The sequence below is a fragment of the Asparagus officinalis genome, chromosome 7 (assembly GCF_001876935.1).
Source record: "Asparagus officinalis chromosome 7, Aspof.V1, whole genome shotgun sequence".
Lineage (NCBI taxonomy): Eukaryota > Viridiplantae > Streptophyta > Magnoliopsida > Asparagales > Asparagaceae > Asparagus > Asparagus officinalis.
This window is the reverse complement of record NC_033800.1, coordinates 14,390,451-14,408,799: the sequence shown is the minus strand read 5'-3', so window position 1 is coordinate 14,408,799 and position 18,349 is coordinate 14,390,451. Positions and strand designations below refer to the sequence as shown.

The 18,349-nt window shown below is 40.0% G+C and overlaps 2 protein-coding genes across 2 annotated transcripts in view; both read left to right on the top strand.

Moving 5' to 3' along the window:
- The window catches only part of LOC109846713 (transcription factor ICE1-like), a 30,407-nt gene continuing 13,102 nt past the window's right edge, over window positions 1,045-18,349 (top strand). The window contains exons 1-2 of the mRNA XM_020415958.1: window positions 1,045-1,167; window positions 1,293-1,784. Coding sequence (XP_020271547.1) covers window positions 1,045-1,167; window positions 1,293-1,784 — 615 coding nt within the window. The remainder of the gene's footprint in view (window positions 1,168-1,292; window positions 1,785-18,349) is intronic.
- The window catches only part of LOC109850751, a 1,724-nt gene continuing 1,563 nt past the window's right edge, over window positions 18,189-18,349 (top strand). The window contains exon 1 of the mRNA XM_020420822.1: window positions 18,189-18,269. Within this exon, the coding sequence (XP_020276411.1) occupies window positions 18,195-18,269 (75 nt within the window). The 5' untranslated portion in view covers window positions 18,189-18,194. The remainder of the gene's footprint in view (window positions 18,270-18,349) is intronic.

Below are 18,349 nucleotides of genomic sequence, written 5' to 3'. Positions count from 1 at the left end.
AGAGGGTGTGAGTGTGATTGAAGAGATCTCCTTGTCGTGCGGAGCTCCACGACGTTCTTGCTTCATTTTCATTTGCATGCATCCCAACCTAGCCATCATCACCTTGAAGATTCATACATATTTATGTTGCTTTCTATCTGAAATGAATGTGATATAAAATGACAGAAGAATATTAACAAGGCCTACGCCTAAGATTTAGGGGTTGGTATATCAAATAGGCAATGGCCTAAGCCTGAGATTTAGGGGATGGTATCAAATAGGTTGGTAATAAATAGGCAGCTGACGGATGTTGATATATGCTACGGATGTTTGTGTTGAAAACTTTGACGTACAACGAGGTAGCATATGAGCATAAACGACTAATCTATTTAAAAGTATTGGAAGATTTGGAACTATCTCAACAATTCAAAAATGTGTGATGTTATAATTGTGGAGTTAGGACTTTGTTCGGGTAGTGCCCACATATAACTTATGAGTTTATTGAATTAGACAATTTTTAGCACCATCTTCCCTAGTGATTTCCTGTACATTCAAATTTTAGAGATGCCCTAAGTAGTAAATACACATAAAAATATGTTAGAATATCTACAAAGTAGATAATCCAGTTGTGTCATGTGACACCACAAGACATTACGTCCCTTCCCCCTCATCCCCAACTCTCAGAAGTATGTCCCCTCAGGAAATTTTTTTTTCAAAAGTATGATGTACATCAAGGTAGAATATAGATAATGAAGTTAAAGTTGCACTAATTTGGATATTTATAATTATCCCCAAGTATTTGGAAGTGTGTGTATATGTATTTTATTTGTAATATAGTTAAGGGTAGTACTATCCATGAAATTCTCATTGTTGATCAAGATAATTCATGGAACTATAAAAAAAAAGGGAATTTATGATTAGCAAGATAGTTTCTCTAGTGCCAACCGTAACCAAAAAAGATCAGGATCTTTCAAAATCGACAGTCCAAAATTCATTGTGAGTTGGATATAATTTTTTTCAATAACTAATCCAAGAATAAAAAAATTATAATAGAAGTTTGGTAGAATGTCAATCACCTATCCTTCTCTTTCTTCACTTTCCTCTCAACTAGTTTCCAATGTGGCAGTACTCAATCTCTTCACAGTGGTCACAAAGCGAAGGAACATTAAGCGGATGAACTCGGTACAAGTACCTCCCTTCCCAGGGGCGCCGCTGAGACGGTCCTTTCGGTTCCGCAGAACAGGGCCCCCCACTTTGGGGGGGCCCCAATCGCCACCAAGCTCGATAAGGGGTATTGTCTTTCGGTTCCACAGAACTGGTACTTAACTGAACCTCTCCAAAACCATCAAGAATCCTTCTCCTCTCTCCTCTCTACAAACCCTTTTGGCTTGGACCCATTTGGGCTCACCGCTCCCCTCAGCTTCACTGATCTAAACCCAACAGCTCAATTTCAGACAACCCATTTGCATGAAACTGGTTTTCAAGCGTTTGAAACCCCTAAATTTGTTAGTGGGTCCAAGATTTTGAGGCCTGCTGAGGCTAATCCTTCGATTGGTGCTCAACCCACGCTGATTGGAGAGGAGAATGAGGAAGAGGGGGTTGAGGATGGGAGCTTTGATGGGTCTGGGTTGAATTGTGAGTTTGAGGAGAATGTGAAGAGTTTGGAGAATAATGAGAGTCATGAGAGCAGGAGGAAGAGGAACAGAGCGGCTCCGGCGAAGAATCTGATGTCTGAGAGGAGGAGGAGGAAGAAGCTGAATGATAGGTTGTATATGCTGAGATCTGTGGTGCCTAAAATCAGCAAGGTGAGAGACGCAGTGCTTAATTCTCTTTGCTTTAGATGTTGGGATTTGAGTTTGTAGGAAATTATTTGGTTGCATTTATAATGAGTTTACAATCTTATGTTTCATGTGGCTTTGGGGTTTGATGCTCGGGAGGTTATTTTTGCCCATAAATTTTTTTTTTCATCAAGTAATTTATGTGTCATTGTTATGATAAAGAACAATAAAAATAAAAGCAAATTAGAGCATCAAGCACTCTCCGTTGCAGTTACCGAAAAATGTTTAAATTGAAAGATTCTTGCTCTCTGGTAATTGGTGATGGGTTCCTTTAAGGCTGTTTGGTTCAAATGCCAAAATTTTAGAATTTGTAATATCATGGAGAATTTCAAATCCATATGGTTTTATACATGCTTTAAGATTTCTAATATTTTGTTTGGTTCAACATTATTAAAGGAAAGCCAATCCTAAAATTTGTAATATCTTGTTTGGTTCAAACTCAAATTATAAGATAACAAATTATTAAAAAGAAAATAACATTAGTAATTTTTTAAGTCATTCATATGATAATTGTTAGTTCCAACTACAGGACAAACAAAAATAGGTAAGTGCAAAGTGAAATTACAAAAAGATGCATGTCAATAGGACTTAAATAAATGATATTGATCAATGTCAGTCGGGTCGATGTCGGGTCGATTGAATCATTTTTACTATCAATATTTTGCACGTAATAGGTTTTGCATAAAACCATTGTTATGTCTTAATTTTTATTTTAATTCTAGATATAATTTTTTTTTCATGGTTAGTACTACGTATAAAAACAATTATTAGTTTCTTCTAAAGATTGGTTAAGAGGCCCCGATTGAAATTTAGAACTGGGCCCCCAAATTATCAGCCACGCCTCTGTCCCTTCCTATTTTCTAAGTAAAAGCATAAATAGCTTTTCTTTAATTTTATCTTGTAATAATAAAGACAGTTTTTGCCTACTTAATATGATTGTAATTGATAGGACAACTGAGAAGTAGAGGGACAAATAGGGAGACTAATTCATTAATTTATCATAGACCATCAATCGTGGACTTACTTAACATCATTGGAAACAAAATGAATGTATCAAAGTATTTGCCACATAAATTCTCAATGAGGAACGGAAGAATCTGTTGTGTGCGGCGGAAGTTCTCCCAGCGACACAAACAATAACTCGAGATAAACCATAACCAATAAGTAAAACACAATCACAACAAGAACAAATGATTTACGTGGTTCGACAAGTTGCCTATGTCCACGGGGCAAGGAGGGGTAGAGTTCTTACTATTAGAAATCAATAGAATACAAATAGAGTTACAAATCTCACAGATCAAACCCTAAAACAAAGCTCTAGCTCTCTCGTAAATCTCCCACAATTGGATGCAGCAATCCTTTCCAAAAGACTGCTCAAAAACGTCCTTGCTTAACCCTAACTATTTAGGATTAGAGTTATATATCAGCTCCAAAACGAACTGAGTTAAAAACCCAAAGCCCAGCCCAAACAGCCTGCGGTCGACCACGGCGGTCGACTGAACACACCGATAGAGAACAAATCGGCTACAGAGAAACTCACGGTCGACAACGACGGTCGACCGAACCAAACGACAGAGCCCAAAAATCCTACAGGGTCCACGCGGTTGACCGTGACGGTCGACCACCTTCAGCTCCCAGCTCTTCCTGACCCTTGTGCACATTTGCGGTCGACCGTCGCTGACTCGCGGTCGACCGCCAGTCTGCCTGGCTAAATTTCTAGGTTGTTTCTTCAGCTGTTTGCCAAGTTGTCAATTCTTCACCTCGGCGAATGTTTCTACCAAAACTGAGCCGACACCAAATCATTCAAAAGTTCTGCAAAAAGTCTGGGAGCCAAACTAGAGCTGAAACGCGATCTCCCCCCATCTGAATCAACAAATCAAACCGGCTGTATCTGAAAGACTGCCTACATATCCTCTTACCTAAGGAATCAAGCCGAACATAGTTCACCCAAATGGCCTCCAACCTCAACACTGAAGAATGTTCAAAAGCTTCAAACAATGACCAAATTTTACTCCTGAAACAACTTTGGTCAACATATCTGCAGGGTTGTCGTTCGTGTGGACCTTCTCTAATATGACATCTCCATCATCCAAAACGTCACGAACAAAGTAGAATCTGACATCGATGTGCTTCGTGCACGTATGATAAACCTGGTTCTTCACCAAATAAATAGCTGACATGCTATCACAATATACCAAATGGTCTCCTGTGCAATCCCCAAGTCCTCCAATAATCCACGCAACCACAAAGCCTCCTTCACAGCTTCAGTCACTGCCATATACTCCGTCTCTGTAGTAGAGAGAGCCACTGTGGACTGAAGTATACATCACCAACATACAGGTGCACCTGCCAATATAAAAGCATAACCTGAAGTGGACCGGCGCTTGTCAAGATCTCCAACATAATCTGAATGCACGCAACCAATATAATTCTGCCCATTCTAATCATCCTTCAGGAATACCAAACCAACATCCATGGTGCCTCGAACATACCGTAGAATCCACTTCACGACCTCCCAATGACCCTTCTTGGGGTCATGCATGTATCTCGATACCATGCTCACGGCCTGTGACAAATCTGGTATTGTATACACCATCGCATATATCAAGCTACCTACTGCACTGGCATATGAGACCTTCGATATGTAATCTCTGTCCTTAACTAAAACAGGTAACATCAACGCTGAAAACTTGAAGTGGGAGTCAATGGAGTGCTAACTGCTTTTGCATTGTCATCAAAGCTGGATTTCTTCAATATATTCTATAAATAGCTCTTCTATGTAAGCTTCAAACTCCCCTTCACTCTATCTCTCTCGATCTCCATACTCAATATCTTCTTTGCCTCTCCAAGATCCTTCATCTTGAATTCAGATGACAGCTCCTCCTTCAACTTTCGAATAGCCGAAGAATTACTAAAAGCAATAAGCATATCGTCAACATATAAAAGTAAATATATATGCTCACCATCATATAGCTTGTGCATATAAACACATGGGTCATATGGGCTTCTCGTGTACCCATGGCCAATCATAATGCTGTCAAATCTCTTATACCACTGTCTCGACAATTGCTTCAAACCATAAAGAGACTTCTTCAGCTTGCAAACTAAATCTTCCTTTCCTGTAGCTTTGAATCCTAAAGGTTGTGTCATGTAAATCTCCTTATTTAAATCTCCGTATAGAAAGGCTATCTCCACATCCATCTGGACCAAATCCAAATCCAACTGTGCCACTAATGCCAATAATATACGTAGCGATGAATGCTTCACAACGGGTGAAAATACCTCGTTGTAATAAATGCCCTCAAGTTGTGCATACCCCTTGACAACCAATCTGGCTTTGAATCGAATATCCCCAATAGAATATCCCTCCTTCTTCGCATATACCCACTTGTAACCTATAGCTCTCTTACCCTTAGGTAGATGTGCAAGTGTCTAAGTGTCGTTCTTCTGAAGAGACTGCATCTCCTCCTCCATAACTTCCCTCCACCTAATCAAATCGGGGCTAGACTCTACCTCTGTGAATGTGTATGGAACCATATCATCAATGACCTCCACTGATAATGCATATGCGACCATGACATCATTATACCTAGCTGGCCAACGAATCACCCTTCTCGGTCTATCTGCTGTAATAGACCCCTGAATATGATACTGTTCCTGAGTCTCACATACCACTATATCCTCAAACTACCGGGCTGTCATCCTATCTCCTCCTAGTGTCACCTCTGTAGGAGCCTCGATGGATATAATGCTCTTAGGAGTGGGTGGAGTCACATCATCCTCCACCTGCTGTGATATCTCAACTGTCTGGTCTCCCTCCACCTGCTGAGGGACTTGAGGCCTCATCATGTACGTCTCATCGAATGTGATATCTCTGCTAATAGCTATCTTCTTGTCCTGATGATCCCATAACCTGAAACCTTTAACTACATCTCTAAATCACACAAAGACTGCTTTTTTCCCTCTGATTTAATTTATCATCACTGGCATGGTAATAAGCTGGACACCTAAATATTCGAAGCGACTCATTGTCACTAGCCACCGAACCAAACCAACGCTCCAAATGAGTCTTCCCGTCTATCACAGTTCACGACAACCTATTCACGAGATAGCTCGCATAAACCAACGCCTCAGCCCAAAAGGATCTAGGCAATCCGCTCTGTATTATCATACATCGCACCTTTTCTAATAAGGTATCTCTCAGCCACCCTGTTCTGTTACGGTGTCTCTCAAACTGTGAAGTATCTTCTAATGCCGTGATCCCAGCAAAACTATAGAAATGGATCACTCTTGTACTCTCTACCGTTATCTGAACGTAGAGTCTTCACCTTTCTACCTGTCTACAGCTTCACTTTCTTTTTCCACTCCATAAAAATATTCAGGACCTAATGTTTATGCTTCATAGGGTATACTCAATTCCTCCTGGAATAGTCATCAATAAAAGTGATAAAATAGTTGACCCCATCAAGAAATGTGTTCTTGGAAGGACCCCAAATATCTATGTGAATGTAATCCAATGTACCTCGAGTATTATGAACAGCGGTGCCAAACTTCACTCTAGTTTTCTTCCCGAGTACGCAGTGCTCACACAGCTCTATCTTGTAGGTCTTAGCACCTTTCAATAGCCCCTGTTTCGCCAATGACTATATGGACTTATTACCTGTGTGTCCAAGTCTCATGTACCATAAAGTGGCAGTGTCCTCCTTTGTAATGATAGAAGCTGTCAGACCCCCTGTAACTATCTTACCCTTCAAGTAGTATAAGTTATTTTTCCTGATATCTTACATCACCATCATAGAACCCTTTGTGATCGTCACTGTAGCATCCTCTAAGATCACTCTATATCCAGCTGCCTCTAAAGTCCCAAGAGAAATGATGTTCTTCGTCAACTGTGGCACGAACCTCACTTTCTTCAACTCCCTAATCACTCCGTCATGCATTCTAATCCGGACTGAACCAATGCCACCAATATGACATAAGTGGTCATTACCCATAAGAATGACATCCCCTCTTTTCAGCTCCTCAAAGCTAGAAAACCAATCCCTCCTAGGACATATGTGATATATAGCTCCCGAATCCATCATCCACTCCGTGGAATCAGCATAGCAAACAGACGGTAGTGCAGAACATGAGTAGCTCGAAGAATCTGAATCTGAATGTTTACTAATAGCTTTTGTAACATTCACTTCTGAAGCCTGTGCAGCTTTCCCTTTGTTCTTTCCAGATTTTTCTTTCCACTTTGGGCAGTCAATCTTCCAATGTCCTTCTTCTTTACAATACCGATATTGATTTCTACCAATACTCTTATAGGCACTCCTAATCTTTGACTTTGAGCGGTTGAACTGGCGACGGTTTGGATCACGACCTCGAACAGCTAATGCATCTTCCGATGCCTTCTCGGAGAGTTTACCATCACTCTTTCTCAACTCATAATTTACCAAAGCTAAGGTCACCTCCATATAGCTAACTATAGTTCTTCCATTGATCATAGTTAGAACAAACGTACCATAATCATCCTCGGGCAATGAACACAAAAGTAACATCGTCTTGTCTTCATCCTTAACTATGATATCCACATTGACCATATCTGAAAGTAGCTTCGTAAAATTGTTGATATGCTCCCTGATGGAAACTCCCCTTTTCATCTTGAACTGGTAAAACCTCTTCTTCAAGTGAAGCTGATTCTTAATGCTCTTCGTAAGATACTTCTCATTGAGTGTTTCTCACATCTTCTTCGCCGACGTCTCGTTCATAACATCATAAATAAGATCTGACATCAAGCATGACCTAATAACACCACAAGTTTTACTGTTCTTCTTCCTCCAAACATTATCCTCCATATCAGTGGGTTTCTTTTTTAACTCAAGAGTCTTCTTCAAATTTTGTGCATCCAAGGCGTCCATCACCTGACACCTCCACAATCTGAAATTGATCTTGCCATCGACTTCGGAACATCAATCTTCGTGTTATTGATGCTCAGACTCTGTATCGTCTTCGTAAGAGACGAACCTGATGTGTTTGCTTCTCCCATGTTGTCGATCTAACTCTTCAGATAGGAATCTTCACTGAATTCTCCGAACAAGCCTGATGCTCTGATACCAATTGTTGTGCGTGGCTGAATTTCTCGAAGCGACACGAACAATAACTCAAGATAAACCACAACCAATAAGCAAAACACAATCACAACAAGAACAAATGATTTACGTAGTTTGGCAAGTTGCCTACGTTCACGGGGTAAGGAGGGGGGAGGGGAGTTCTTACTATTAGAAATCAAGAGAATACAAATATAGTTACAAATCTCACCAATCAAACTCTAAAACAAAGCTCTAGATCTCTCACAATCTTCCACAATTGGATGCATCAATCCTTTCCAAAAGACTACTCAAAAACGCCATTGCTTAACCCTAACTAATCAGGATTAGAGTTATATATCAGCTCTAAAACGAACTGGGTTGAAAACCCAAAGCCCAGCCCAAGCAGCCTATGGTCGACCATGGCGGGCGACCGCGCAGGGATGCACGTTCGCGGTCAACCGTCGCTGACTCGCGGTCGATCGTCAGTCTGCCTGGCTGAATTTATAGGTTGTTTCTTCAGCTGTTTGCCAATTTTCAGAATCATAATTACAAATTACAAACAAATACTTTAATATTATGGGACAACTTATCCTGATAAAATTTTCCATTTGGGACAAATTATTAAAGTAAGTATTCACTACGCTTGGTAAAAGAGTGAGTGACATTTAAAAAAAACTTCTTTCAATATGTCAAAGAATTCACAAAGATTGAATGCTCTATTTATAATCGTAAACTCTTAAGCTCTAAATATATGTAGACAAAGATAAAAAATAATTTCTAGTTAATCGCCAAAATAAAAAATATATTTATATTGGAGAAAATTCCTTATTATGCCAGTTTAATTTGCTTCTTTCAAGTAGTTACAATAAGTTCGCTGAGTAAGTAGGATCCTATCAAAGATTCAGATGCACGCCAAATTAACCCTCCACCTATCCATGAATGATATCTATAAGAGTGTTTTGATAGAATTCATACTTGTATGTAGTATTATGCATCTTTTCTGTGCAAATCGTACATAACACCTACACAAATAAATAATGTATAACTTCATTAAAAGCTAAATAGCACTTAAATATCTTATAGTTTCATTCCATTAGCACTTATATACCCTCACTTGTATTTCGTAGCATATATATACCCTTAGTTGGTCAAAATTGGTACATCAATACCCTATATTTTACAAACGTGAAAATTTTCATCCAAACGTTTCCATATAATATTCATATATTAATTTTAGAACTTTTTAACCTTTAATATTTGTTAAATTACCATCAAGCCCACCCAAATTCTAATTTAAATGTATAATAATTCTATTTCAAAAATAAATTTTGAAAATATTTAACAATGAATTCAATAAACTTAATACACAAAAGTTATAAGATTAGCTTATAAGTGTTGTGCGCGGAAGCCAAAACCGATGTGCTTCGAGGAACCAAACCAAACGCCGAGAGAAGGCCAAACAAACCAAAGTAATGCCACAAACACAAACAACCAAAGTTAACGTTGTTCGGCAAGTTGCCTATGTCCACGGGGCAAGAAGGGGATGGAGTTTTCACTAATAGAGAAGAAGAGTACAAATTGAGATTATAAATCACTCAAACTCACCAATTAATCTCACCAACAAATCTCTAATTCTCTCCAAACAAAACTCTAACCAATAGTTTAAAAAATACCTCTTTTGTGTGCTCCAAATATCCCCACTTCAATCCTAAAGAATCCCTAAAACGTGTGTTGGTATTTATACCAAGCATGAATCCCAAACAGAACAGGAAACCAAAACAGACCCGAACCCGACCCACGATCGATCGTACAGAACAATAGAAAACACGTAAATCAATTACAGGGTCCGCGATCGACCGCACTTGACGCCGTGGTCAACCGGCCAGAAAACTGAAAAACACCTTGTAGTCGTGCATATTTGCGGTCGACCTCCGCAAAGTTCATGGTCGACCGTGAAGCCTCCAAAATGTTTCCTGCTTCCCAGAACCTATTTTTCTCCAATTTCTTCGCTAAATCTACAAGTCTTCACCTCGGCAAAATTTTTCTAAAACTGAGCCGACACCAACCAAACCAAATATCTCACTTTTTACGTCCAATATAAAGTGAAACAAATTCACGACAATGGACTCAATCCACAACAAGTCGAGACCTAAATAAGAATGTAAACACTCTCTAAACATTGATATCTACTCACCAAACCGACTGCATCATAAATGACTGCCTACGTATCCTCTTGCCTAAGGAATCAAGTCCTCACGTAGTTCATCCAACGACCTCCAAAGGCCCTCAATCAAATAGAAGAGTTTGCAACCCTTCTTCAACATCACCAACGAATCTGTAACTGATAGCTCTCACGATGGCCCCAAAATAAAACAAACTAAACACCTTCACCTGAGATGAACCAACGATCATATCCAAATCGAAACTATATCCACCAGCTGCACTCGAATCAACCAACTCATCATCTGCATCCAAATCCAAATGATCCCCAAACTGTGTCCCCTCAGCTGGAATCCCAAATGATATAGTATAAACTAGAGTATGTGGAGTAATCTCCACCCAACGTAGAGTAGCATCACCTTTCACCCGCTGTGATATCCCAACAATCTAATCAACACTCTTCATCTGTCGAAAGTCAAAAGTGACATACCTGCTCAGAACAAAATCAAAAGTCAATACCTAATAATCAAACACGCCTCTGAATCCTAAATATGCTATCGGATAAAATCTCACATCCTTGATTTGACCAAATGCTAGGCAACCAAATATCCGACGCAATCCAAAATCTAAGCCAGCTCCACCAGATTCAAAATCTCCACACGCAGCAGTCGGCAACCTATGACTAAGATGACCTAAATATGTCGAAGCTCCAAAACTCCTCTGCAATCCAATGCTCGACAACCAACGCCAATCCTCCTCTAGCAAGGAACGACCCATCAAAACTATCATCTCATCTCATCGCCCCAATGTTTCCTCTCCAATGAAGTATCTCAAACTATCATGAGCTCGGCACAAATGCAAGAAAGAATCTCTACAAAAAACAGAACGACGGGTTACCTTTCTGTCAATACACTTGCCCCATCTGTTGTTGACTTCTAGAACTTCACACTAACGGGATTTGGTTGTAACCCACCAATGCCTAGAACAGTCCCTAACTGTAAAAACTAAATATTGATTACCTCCCAATGATGCCTCCTTGAAAGGCCCCCAAATGCCTGAATGAACACCACCTAAAAGACCCATCGATCGATGGATAGAAATACTAAACTTCACATTGGTCTTCTTGCTCATACCAATGTGCTCATAGGACTTCAATCTACAGGTCAAAGCACTCCTCAATAATCCATGCACGGCATAACCAATCAAATATCTCAGCCTCAATAAATGCCACAGTCTAGCCAAATCCAAAGAAGTCGTCAGTTCTCTACCAATCACTGTGCTCCTAATTAAATAGTACAAATTCTTCTTTCTGACGCCCTTCATCACAATTATAGACCCAAATGTGACCTTCAAACATGCATCCTCTAAGATCACCCTATAGCATGCTGCCTTCAAAACTCCAAGTGAAATGATGTTCTTCTTCAACTGAGGAATGAACCTCACTTCATCCAACTCCCTAATCACCACGTCACACATTCTAATACGAACGGTACTCATACCATAAATAGGGCATTCATGATCGTTACCTATGAGCACGACATCCCCTCTTTCCAACTCTTGAAAGCTGGAGAATCAATCCCTCCTAGAAAAAATATGGTAAGAGGCACCCAAATCCAAACATTCACTTTGTAGAGTCGACAACACAAATTGACGGTAACTCCCGACATAGAATAAATCGGCTACAGAGAAACTCACGGTCGATCGCGACGGTCGACCGAACCAAACGACAGAGCCCAAAAATCCTACAAGGTCCATACGGTCGACTGTCAGTTCCCAGCTCTTCCTCACCCTTGTGCACGTTCGCGGTCAACCGTCGCTGACTCGCGGTCGATCGTCAGTCTGCCTGGCTGAATTTATAGGTTGTTTCTTCAGCTGTTTGCCAATTTTCAGAATCATAATTACAAATTACAAACAAATACTTTAATATTATGGGACAACTTATCCTGATAAAATTTTCCATTTGGGACAAATTATTAAAGTAAGTATTCACTACGCTTGGTAAAAGAGTGAGTGACATTTAAAAAAAACTTCTTTCAATATGTCAAAGAATTCACAAAGATTGAATGCTCTATTTATAATCGTAAACTCTTAAGCTCTAAATATATGTAGACAAAGATAAAAAATAATTTCTAGTTAATCGCCAAAATAAAAAATATATTTATATTGGAGAAAATTCCTTATTATGCCAGTTTAATTTGCTTCTTTCAAGTAGTTACAATAAGTTCGCTGAGTAAGTAGGATCCTATCAAAGATTCAGATGCACGCCAAATTAACCCTCCACCTATCCATGAATGATATCTATAAGAGTGTTTTGATAGAATTCATACTTGTATGTAGTATTATGCATCTTTTCTGTGCAAATCGTACATAACACCTACACAAATAAATAATGTATAACTTCATTAAAAGCTAAATAGCACTTAAATATCTTATAGTTTCATTCCATTAGCACTTATATACCCTCACTTGTATTTCGTAGCATATATATACCCTTAGTTGGTCAAAATTGGTACATCAATACCCTATATTTTACAAACGTGAAAATTTTCATCCAAACGTTTCCATATAATATTCATATATTAATTTTAGAACTTTTTAACCTTTAATATTTGTTAAATTACCATCAAGCCCACCCAAATTCTAATTTAAATGTATAATAATTCTATTTCAAAAATAAATTTTGAAAATATTTAACAATGAATTCAATAAACTTAATACACAAAAGTTATAAGATTAGCTTATAAGTGTTGTGCGCGGAAGCCAAAACCGATGTGCTTCGAGGAACCAAACCAAACGCCGAGAGAAGGCCAAACAAACCAAAGTAATGCCACAAACACAAACAACCAAAGTTAACGTTGTTCGGCAAGTTGCCTATGTCCACGGGGCAAGAAGGGGATGGAGTTTTCACTAATAGAGAAGAAGAGTACAAATTGAGATTATAAATCACTCAAACTCACCAATTAATCTCACCTTTTCACTAATAGAGAAGAAGAGTACAAATTGAGATTATAAATCACTCAAACTCACCAATTAATCTCACCAACAAATCTCTAATTCTCTCCAAACAAAACCACTCAAACTCACCAATTAATCTCACCAACAAATCTCTAATTCTCTCCAAACAAAACTCTAACCAATAGTTTAAAAAATACCTCTTTTGTGTGCTCCAAATATCCCCACTTCAATCCTAAAGAATCCCTAAAACGTGTGTTGGTATTTATACCAAGCATGAATCCCAAACAGAACAGGAAACCAAAACAGACCCGAACCCGACCCACGATCGATCGTACAGAACAATAGAAAACACGTAAATCAATTACAGGGTCCGCGATCGACCGCACTTGACGCCGTGGTCAACCGGCCAGAAAACTGAAAAACACCTTGTAGTCGTGCATATTTGCGGTCGACCTCCGCAAAGTTCATGGTCGACCGTGAAGCCTCCAAAATGTTTCCTGCTTCCCAGAACCTATTTTTCTCCAATTTCTTCGCTAAATCTACAAGTCTTCACCTCGGCAAAATTTTTCTAAAACTGAGCCGACACCAACCAAACCAAATATCTCACTTTTTACGTCCAATATAAAGTGAAACAAATTCACGACAATGGACTCAATCCACAACAAGTCGAGACCTAAATAAGAATGTAAACACTCTCTAAACATTGATATCTACTCACCAAACCGACTGCATCATAAATGACTGCCTACGTATCCTCTTGCCTAAGGAATCAAGTCCTCACGTAGTTCATCCAACGACCTCCAAAGGCCCTCAATCAAATAGAAGAGTTTGCAACCCTTCTTCAACATCACCAACGAATCTGTAACTGATAGCTCTCACGATGGCCCCAAAATAAAACAAACTAAACACCTTCACCTGAGATGAACCAACGATCATATCCAAATCGAAACTATATCCACCAGCTGCACTCGAATCAACCAACTCATCATCTGCATCCAAATCCAAATGATCCCCAAACTGTGTCCCCTCAGCTGGAATCCCAAATGATATAGTATAAACTAGAGTATGTGGAGTAATCTCCACCCAACGTAGAGTAGCATCACCTTTCACCCGCTGTGATATCCCAACAATCTAATCAACACTCTTCATCTGTCGAAAGTCAAAAGTGACATACCTGCTCAGAACAAAATCAAAAGTCAATACCTAATAATCAAACACGCCTCTGAATCCTAAATATGCTATCGGATAAAATCTCACATCCTTGATTTGACCAAATGCTAGGCAACCAAATATCCGACGCAATCCAAAATCTAAGCCAGCTCCACCAGATTCAAAATCTCCACACGCAGCAGTCGGCAACCTATGACTAAGATGACCTAAATATGTCGAAGCTCCAAAACTCCTCTGCAATCCAATGCTCGACAACCAACGCCAATCCTCCTCTAGCAAGGAACGACCCATCAAAACTATCATCTCATCTCATCGCCCCAATGTTTCCTCTCCAATGAAGTATCTCAAACTATCATGAGCTCGGCACAAATGCAAGAAAGAATCTCTACAAAAAACAGAACGACGGGTTACCTTTCTGTCAATACACTTGCCCCATCTGTTGTTGACTTCTAGAACTTCACACTAACGGGATTTGGTTGTAACCCACCAATGCCTAGAACAGTCCCTAACTGTAAAAACTAAATATTGATTACCTCCCAATGATGCCTCCTTGAAAGGCCCCCAAATGCCTGAATGAACACCACCTAAAAGACCCATCGATCGATGGATAGAAATACTAAACTTCACATTGGTCTTCTTGCTCATACCAATGTGCTCATAGGACTTCAATCTACAGGTCAAAGCACTCCTCAATAATCCATGCACGGCATAACCAATCAAATATCTCAGCCTCAATAAATGCCACAGTCTAGCCAAATCCAAAGAAGTCGTCAGTTCTCTACCAATCACTGTGCTCCTAATTAAATAGTACAAATTCTTCTTTCTGACGCCCTTCATCACAATTATAGACCCAAATGTGACCTTCAAACATGCATCCTCTAAGATCACCCTATAGCATGCTGCCTTCAAAACTCCAAGTGAAATGATGTTCTTCTTCAACTGAGGAATGAACCTCACTTCATCCAACTCCCTAATCACCACGTCACACATTCTAATACGAACGGTACTCATACCATAAATAGGGCATTCATGATCGTTACCTATGAGCACGACATCCCCTCTTTCCAACTCTTGAAAGCTGGAGAATCAATCCCTCCTAGAAAAAATATGGTAAGAGGCACCCAAATCCAAACATTCACTTTGTAGAGTCGACAACACAAATTGACGGTAGTGCTAATGAGTAGCCCAAAGAATCTGAATCTGAATTATCGTCACTAGCCTTGATAACATTCACATATGAAGCTTGAATAGCTTTTTCCTTATTCTTCCCGGCTCGATCTGTCAACTTTGGGCATTCGGCTTTTTAATGTTCATCCTCTTAACAAAAGGCACATTGATTCCTATGAACTCCAAGATGTGCCCCTCTAGACTGCGACCTCCTACCACGGTTTAGACTCTTTGTTCTTACGACCAATGCCCTCGCTACCGGCTCAACTAAAGTCTCCTTATGCTTCTTTCAAAGCTGATAATTCACAAATATAGCAGTGACCTCACTATACGAAATAAATGTCTTTCCATTAAAAAGAGTAAGAATGAATGTCTCATATTCCTTGTCGGGTAAGGAATTCAATAATAACAACGCCCTGTCCTCATTTTCAACCATAACATCTACATTCGCTAAATTCACAAGAATATTCGTGTAGTGGTTCATGTGATCACCAATGGAGATCCCCTTCTTTAATTGGAAGCGATAAAATCTCCTCTTCAAATGTAAGTGGTTTTCTACACTCTTTGTCAAATACTTACCTTCTAGGATCTCCCAAATCTTCTTAGCTAAAGTCTAATTGATCAAATCATATTTTAAATCTTGAGTTAAACAAGATCTAATCACACCACATGTCGTTCTATTCATCTTCTTCCAAACCTTCTCCTCAATGTCGTCCGATTTTCCGTCTAACTCCAAAGTATCTTCCAAATTTTACGTGTTGAGCGCATCCAAGACTTCATATCTCCAAAGACCAAAATTGTTTGTGCCATTAAACTTCTTCACATCTATCTTTATAGAATTGATATTCAAACTTTGAACGGTCTTCACGCTTGAAGTACCCTTCATAACTCATTCTTTCTCAACCATCTTTCTCAAAACACTAACAAAACAATACGGAACAAACGAAGAATAGATCTAAACTAAAAAGGAGAGATTTTTACCTCCAACTAAAATCCTAACAAGGACCTCCAAAAGATCTCACCCCACACGACGGAAACGAGATCCACAAATAGGAAAAATCTCACATTTATCACCAATTGAAGCCCTAGACGAACTTCCAAAGCGATCTACTCCTCCAATTAGCCCAAGCGTAGCCAAAGCTCTGATACCACTTGTTGTGCGCGGAAGCCAAAACCAATGTGCTTCGAGGAACCAAACCAAACTGTAGGCTGTTTAAAAAATCACAATAGATAGCTTATCCCCCATCAACCACCGATGATGGAAGTTACAATCTGACGACTTCCAGAAGGCTGTAATCTGAAGACTTTCGCGTAGATTGCTGAAGGTTACAATCTGACGACCTTCACGACAACTGATGGAAGCTCTACTTCAACAGCCTTCACAATCAACATCGGGAGTTACAATCTGACGACTCTCATATTCTCAAGGAGCCAAGACGAAGATTACAAGACAATGATCTTTGCAATGCTATGACAAAAAGAGATTACTTGGTGATAATCTCTGCAAGGCAAGACGCGGAGGTCCTCCCCGTGTTTCAACGTCAAAACGCCGAGGTCGAACCCGCGTTACAACATCAAAACGCCAGGGTCGAAACCCGCGTTACAACGTCAAAACGCCGAGGTCGAACCCGCGTTACAACATCAAAACGCCAGGGTCGAAACCCGCGTTACAACATCAAAACGCCAGGGTCGAACCCCGCGTCACAACATCAAAACGCCAGGGTCGAACCCCGCGTCTCAACATCAAAACGCCAGGGTCCTCCCCGTGTTTCAACGTCAAAACGCCAGGGTCGAAACCCGCGTTACAACATCAAAACGTTAGGGTCGAACCCCGCGTCACAACATCAAAACGCCAGGGTCGAACCCACGTTACAACATCAAAACGCTGGAGTCGGACCCGCGTTACAACAGGCGAAACGTGAGCGACCCTCACGTTCGTAGGGGTCCAGCCAACACCGACCCCCGCGTTTCTAAGCTACAACAAACCAAAACGCGAGCGACCCTCGCGTTCATCAATGTTCAGCCAACACCCAACCTCGCGTCTCAATCCCTCTTTTTCAAGAGTTCAAAATCGATCAGAGTTATCAACTCATCAAGAGTTTTAAACTTGCCACGCAAGTTCTCCACAACGTCAAATCGTGAGGAGAAGACATCGTTCCAGTGAATCAAGACGTGCGGATCGTCAACGGAGAGCAAACTCGACGCAAGCATTCGAGGGAGGCACTCCATCGCCACCGTGAAGAACCCAGTTTTAAACAAAGGGGAAGAACCAATTTTGTTCTCCTCTCTTTTGTAATCAAGTTGTAATCGAAATCAAAGAAATACAAGTCAATTTTCTTTATTCTTTTCATTGCAATTTTTCCTACAAACAAAAGATGGCGACTCCGCTGGGGAATAGCTTCTGTGACGAAGAAGTGGTGGCGCAATTCGATGTTCATCTCACTGGAACAACCGTCAAAACTCTCGTGGTAGAGTTTGATCAAGCCAACTCTTTTTCAAGAGTTCAAAATCGATCAGAGTTATCAACTCATCAAGAGTTTTAAACTTGCCACGCAAGTTCTCCACAACGTCAAATCGTGAGGAGAAGACATCGTTCCAGTGAATCAAGACGTGCGGATCGTCAACGGAGAGCAAACTCGACGCAAGCATTCGAGGGAGGCACTCCATCGCCACCGTGAAGAACCCAGTTTTAAACAAAGGGGAAGAACCAATTTTGTTCTCCTCTCTTTTGTAATCAAGTTGTAATCGAGATCAAAGGAATCAAAGTCAAATTTTCTTTATTCTCTTCTTTGCAATTTTTCCTACATACAGCGCTCCCTTTATCCCACTACCAGAACTGCACAGGAGAACGATGGTTCAATTTAAGAAGGGGTACGATGACGATGAGGCTAAGAAACAAAAGCTAGAATTAGCCAAGAAAATGCAGGTTAACTAATTATCTTAGCTCTTATTAGCCTGTTATCATGTTGGGAATTTATTGTTTGCACTCTTCTTTTGGTCATCTTA